Genomic DNA, 6,212 nt, shown 5'->3' with positions numbered 1-6,212 from the left:
GTTACCAAGGAAGTCGTCATGGACACTTCCGTTTCTCGGATAAAACTACCGTAAAACCGGTAAAAGTGACGAAAGGACATTTTCTGTTTTTGTTTTATTTGTTTCTCTGCTGAATATTTTCTCTGAGGAATCAATAACATCTGTCAAGTTAAATCAAAAGAGATGAACCAATTTTTGTTTTATATTTTGAAAGGCTAAATAATATTTTTATTCCTTGAGTCTACACTTTATCAATCAACTCATATTTTTCTCACCCCCTTAGCAGTATTTCTTGGTTGTACATAATTGTATTGTTTTTGATTCATACAAAAATATTTCACCCTATTGAAATGTTAAAATCTGACTTCATATGGTTTGTTGATCCCACTTCACCTCCTTTTTCAGAAAATCACAAGTTTAAAAAAAGTTCAATTTGAAATGTGACGGTTTATACAATCATTTAATTAGGTCTGCTATGTATAATGCAAATATACATTTTTATGTATATTATTTAGGTATTAGGTGCAGAATGGACTTCTGTACAGTCACAAATTCCTTAATATACAACAGTTTATTTTGTGGCTTTGTTTGTTTGTTTGTTTTTATGCTACTTATAAGAAGAGCCTCATTTCAGTTACAGTACTATGAACCTTTTTTGTATTTTAGACAACTGGGCCTGAATTCATCAGACTGTGAACAAAACTGGAGTGATTTCAACCTACTTCAAACTAAAGATATTATTTATCTCTAACTACTTTGAATGCCCTTAAATATGAGATTTTCACAAAGGTCTCTTAGGTTAGTCAAACATATTTTAAAGGGATTGTACGAAGACATTGGATTTATGCAACCTTCCCACGCTCTTATAATCCAAATTCCTGCCAAATATTTGAAGGTATGAGCCTGACTCTCCTGCAGAGCTGCAGAAAATGTTACACAGTTGGGTCCACAGGCTGAGCAGCACTGACCTTTTTATTACACTTAGCTTTTTCCAAAGGTAATTTTTTCTCATTCATCGTGTTTTTCTCATCTCCAGGTTTGCTTTTACATTTATGATGATGCTTACCGTCTATGAGTTTTGCGTTTTGTTTTCTATACCCATCCATTACCCAGTGTGAGCTGGAATTGGTTCAAGGTCCCTGCAGCCCATTTTGTGGAGTGGAGCTTTTGTCTTTGTTGTTTATTTTCTCCACTTATACAGCTAAAGAAGAAAACACAAAAGAACTATAACTGCTTTGAATTGCTTTAAGCTAAATGGACATTCAGATTCAAGCTTCATCCTCAAGATTGCTTCATTTTTTCTAATCTTTTTTTTTTTACTTCAAGGACTTTCTGCATTTTTTCTGCACTATAGTAAAATGTTTCAGACAACTGCTGAGTTTATTTACAGTGAAAATATTATTTCTACTTTGCCTGGAAAGTCCAGGCGTCTGGATGTCCTGGAATGTGGATTCTAAACAGATGTTTCTGGCCGGACTGAGCACAGAGCGCTCTGAATGTACATGCTGAAACTGAAATGAGAAAAGAAGACCTTTGCCCGCTTAATGTTTTGGAGCAACAGGTTCACAATTTTATTTACTTATCTTCAGAATTTGGGTCCAAAGGTAAGTTTTAGCCCGGGAGAGTGTCAACACATTTATTGCCACAGTTTTTTTTTTTTTTTTTTTTTATGGAGAGATAATAAAATTCAGCCACACACTGAGACAACTTTTGCTTCCCTTTGCAAAAAAAACAAAAAACTGCAAGAGGTAAAAGTGAAGGAACATTGTCTCCGCCCCAAATCACAGAGGAAGCTGTTAAGATAATACTGAGTATAAGGGTGGAGTCATACGTAACTGGGATTGTTACATAAGGGCACTTCTGTGTAGGTCTGCTTATTCAAGTTATCACAAGTACCAGCACTCAGACAACCAGTTTACAAAGATAGAAAGAGGAGAAAATATAGCACTCTAAAGTGTGTGAGGCACTTGGCTGAGTGCTCAGCAGAGCTTGTTTTTGGAGAGCCTACTGACAGATTTTTGCCTTTGGATTGAGACAGAGGAAAAGATTTAGGCTGGAAATCTAGAGGAGAAATAAACAGAAATTTTGTGGCCATCAAAGAACGACACAAGAAGCAGAAAATGAAGGCGTGAGTCATGCACATTGCCTGTAAGCCTGGCAATCAAGCAGAAAGGGGTTTGCAGATAGCTGGAATTTCATGTGTGCAAAACAAGTCGGTCGTGAATGCTTGACAAAGGATCAAAAGCCAGCAGAGAGAAGATCTACCACAGGAACCACTGCTCTGGTCTTGCTCGAGTCGTTCCACAGTCGAATTTTGGCTTCCGTGTGTTGATGTCCCAAAGGAAACTGTCGACAGTGTGAAACATGTCAGAAGAAAAGCAAATGTCCTACAGCGAGTCCATTGAGAAGGCCAGTGGTTCGCTAGGTCGCTTCCCTCTCATCCCAGTCAGGGGAGTTCCTCTCATGAGCCTCATTGCCAACAACTGGGACTCCATCTGGGATTTCCGGCCAGACCCCTCAGACCTCCTCATTGCCACCTACCCCAAAGCAGGTACTCACAGCTGCTGCTAGATGCAGCATTCTTCAATCCTAAATTTCTACCCAGAAGTTAATTCTGGACAAATACAAATGTGAAGTAGTTTTACTTTTCTTGAGCATTTACAATTTCTGCTTTTGTTTCTGTCCACTGATCTGCATATCAAAAAATGTTGTGCTAGCTTATTCCAAGACTTTCAGGTGAATGGTTTGCATACTAATTGCACGATAATCTTACAGAATGCAATGACTGTTTATAAAATAAATCAAATTAACCAACCAACAAAAAAATAATCAGCATTTTCAAAGAGTAACAACATTCTTATAATATATATTACACAACTACTAAATAAGAATGCAGAATCAGATGAATCAGGTCTAACACTGGAGTTTGGCTTGATATTGGACTTTTTCTTTTCTAAACGGTGAAATTCAATACGGGCAGTGTGTCCTCTTCTTCCAGTTTAATGTGATTTGGTGTGATTTTGGACAATAAGGGACCACATGGACCCAGGAAATTGTTGACCTGCTCATTCACAACGGAGATGCTGAGATCTGCAAACGAGCCCCCACACCAGTCCGCAGTCCTTTCTTAGAGATCTTCTCCCCACCGCCCATCCCCTCAGGTAAGTTTATGTATTTTATTAGATATAAATTAAAATTTTCTATCGGCAATACAACTGCTCTATTGATTTTTTTTCCTTTTCTTTATCTTTTGCACCCTCTGTCCAAAACATCCCAGGTGCACTGTGTCCACCGGCTTTTTCTTGAACCTTTCCATCATAATTTTGTGCTTTTTAACCTTGAATCACGTTCAGCTGGGTCTGACTGTGCTTTGTCAGAACCCAAATTCAATTCCTGGAAGAACTGCTTTCATAACCACTTTTTTGTACCTTATTCAGGGTCAATGAACAATGAACAATATTAATAATCATGAAACAAAACAACAAGTTGTGGAGTTAAATGGTACTACTGTGACACTAAAAGTGATCCAAAATGAGTTATTTCATTCAGAGATTATAGCAAAAAACTTGTTTTGCTTTATTTTCAACTTACCTTTAATGAAATTACTGTAAATATATCTAGTCTAATACAAAGGACGATAACTATGTTTGCATAATTTAAATGGCAACAATGGCATTTTATTTCCTTTGCCTGTTCTGAATATTTGCACTATTAAAAGTAACTGAAATGCGGCTGAAAATTTTGAAAAAGTGTGTCGCAGCTTGTCTTCATTTCCTAAAACCATGTCTCAGGTCTTGATCTTCTGAAGACAATGGATCCCCCACGAGTTATCAAAACACATTTGCCTTTCCAGTTGGTGCCACCTGCATTTTGGGAAAACAAGTGCAAGGTACGACTTAATACCTAATAGGTTCCACAGAAACTCAAGCAAGCAAGCAAGACTTTGCTGGGTCTAAGATCAAGATACAATGCCGGAAAATGATGTAAGATATTGACTGTATAATGCTGGTGGATATTTGCTTTATCAAATAACCAGCTCGTTGTATTGATCTCATAAAGGTATTTTTATGTCATGTAATTGTTTAAAGGCCATCTATGTGGCACGCAATGCCAAGGATAACCTGGTGAGCTACTACTTCTTTGATCGTATGAATCTGACCCAGCCTGAACCAGGGCCCTGGGAGGGCTACATCCACAAGTTCATGCAAGGACAGTGTAAGTAGATTAAGTCACATTCCTCATTGTCATTTCACCATGAATCAAATTGGTTATTTCTGTTTCTTTTACATGTTTACCACCAGACAAATACTTATGGTTAATCAGACACAGGGGTGAGCAGAGGTTATAGAACAAGTTCTTCCCACAGTGGCAACTGCATTGTCGACTGTCTGCTTTAATATAAATAACAAAAAGTAGGAACCAACATAACCTACATAATCAATTTGAACACACATGCTGTGTGTTTTATTTACAGTGGAAGTTGGGCTTCTGTTATCTATCTCATCATTGCAGTTTCGAAGTATGTCAAACTGATAATATTTATTATATCCACTTTCCATTGAAGCATCCTTAGTAATAACTAAAAACTTCATTTAATAAGTTGTTAATAAGTTGTTATAAGGTCAACTCAGTGAAGTAACACAAGAAACACAAGAAAATAGATAAATAAACAGGAGAACAGTCACTGACTTTCTACCTACTATGTTTACTGCAGCTATAAAAGTTTATGAACACTAAAAAGTTATAGGAATGTTGGAGGAGGATTTTTTTATATCCAGAAACAGGTGATTTATCTACGAAGTTAAGCTAATTATTAAATAAAATCAAAAAGTGGTGGCATAAACACAAACTGGATTAGGAGCAACATGTAACTCAAGTTGTTGTGCGTACAGTATCATGGGGCCCCTGGTATGACCATGTGAAGGGATATTGGGTGGAGAGAGAGAAGAGGAACATCCTCTACATTTTCTATGAGGACATGAAGGAGGTAAGGAGAATATGGACCTAAACTTATAAAAGGATGCTGTCCATACTATTAGTACTGCCTGCTCTTGGTATAAATGCCTTTGAAAACAACCAAAATGTATCTGGATAGTAAATTCTGGAATAAATAAAGAAAACTTATATATATAAATATATATATAAGTTATAAATATATATAAATATAATAACGTGTTTTGGCCATTTTGTATGCATGGGCAAAAGGCTGGACATTTAAATGTGATATTTTTTTCGAAGTTTGGCATGAATTGCATTTCATGCAATACGCTTCACGCTTTTGCACAACACTTCGTCAGTATCACTGGATTTTATTCTTTTTATGTCTTGTATTTCATCACCATTCGTGTTCTTGTAGTCTCAGGTGTAATGTGAAGAACATACATCACATTTAAAAGATAAATTTCAACTCTTGGCAGTTTAACTTCAATTGGGAAATAAAAAAAATTGTCTCATCATCATTTTCATTCCCCCAGAATCCTCGGCGGGAAATTGAGCGCATCATGAGGTACCTGGACTTGTCAGTCTCTGATGAGGTTATCAGTCGGATTGTGGAACTCACGTCCTTTAAGAACATGAAGGAAAACCCAATGGCCAATTATTCCTGTATCCCAGCACCTGTGTTTGATCAGTCCATCTCTTCCTTCATGAGAAAAGGTACATCAGTCTGCTTTCAGTCTTAGAAGGACATTAATAGTCACAGATAATTAGATATGTGTGAAGAAATTAATGATCAAGGAAAATCAACTTTTCACGAATCCTCGTTGTGGAGTCGTGCACTTTTTAGGGGAAATAATTCTCAGTTATTTTCTGAAACTTAATTTTTTTTCTGTGTTATTTTATTTATTTATTTTTTTTTACAGGTGAAGTGGGTGATTGGAGAAATCACTTCACACCTGAGCAATCAAAGATGTTTGATGAGGATTATGAACGGCAAATGAAGGAAGTCAACATACCATTCAGGACCCTCATCTAACGGATTCCAGCTTTTAAAAGTCGATGCAGCTCAGCAAACCAAAGACAGATGGCATGACATTGTGAAGCTCTCAGAATGTAAAAATACAAAGTGAAACATTTACTGAATGATGGGAAAATGTATTCTTGCTACAAACCAAAACAATAAATGAAAGCAATAACTCACCAAGTTTGGATATTGAACACTATACTCACTGGACCTCATGATGCATAGATGTCCATATCCAAATCTTTGTGTAAGGGATCAATAAAATCTGTTC

At 36.7% G+C, this 6,212-nt stretch overlaps 1 protein-coding gene across 1 annotated transcript; it reads left to right on the top strand.

The window, feature by feature from the left end:
* Positions 1 to 1,825: 1,825 nt before the first annotated feature.
* On the top strand, positions 1,826 to 6,210 carry sult1st6 (sulfotransferase family 1, cytosolic sulfotransferase 6). Its single transcript, XM_029528180.1, has 7 exons — positions 1,826 to 2,530; positions 3,012 to 3,140; positions 3,771 to 3,868; positions 4,068 to 4,194; positions 4,872 to 4,966; positions 5,454 to 5,634; positions 5,841 to 6,210. The coding sequence occupies exons 1-7, from the start codon at positions 2,344 to 2,346 to the stop codon at positions 5,951 to 5,953; spliced, it is 930 nt and encodes a 309-aa protein (XP_029384040.1). The 5' UTR covers positions 1,826 to 2,343; the 3' UTR covers positions 5,954 to 6,210.
* Positions 6,211 to 6,212: the final 2 nt, after the last annotated feature.

Source organism: Echeneis naucrates, chromosome 19, assembly GCF_900963305.1.
Source record: "Echeneis naucrates chromosome 19, fEcheNa1.1, whole genome shotgun sequence".
NCBI classification, from domain to species: domain Eukaryota; kingdom Metazoa; phylum Chordata; class Actinopteri; order Carangiformes; family Echeneidae; genus Echeneis; species Echeneis naucrates.
This window is presented reverse-complemented; position numbering and strand designations above follow the sequence as displayed.

Coding starts and splice junctions, on each gene's coding strand:
- sult1st6 (XM_029528180.1), top strand. CDS start 2,344: ATGTCAGAAGAAAAGCAAATGTCCTACAGCGAGTCCATTGAGAAGGCC. Junction 4,195..4,871: donor CAAGTTCATGCAAGGACAGT/GTAAGTAGATTA, acceptor TTGTGCGTACAG/TATCATGGGGCCCCTGGTAT. Junction 4,967..5,453: donor TCTATGAGGACATGAAGGAG/GTAAGGAGAATA, acceptor TCATTCCCCCAG/AATCCTCGGCGGGAAATTGA.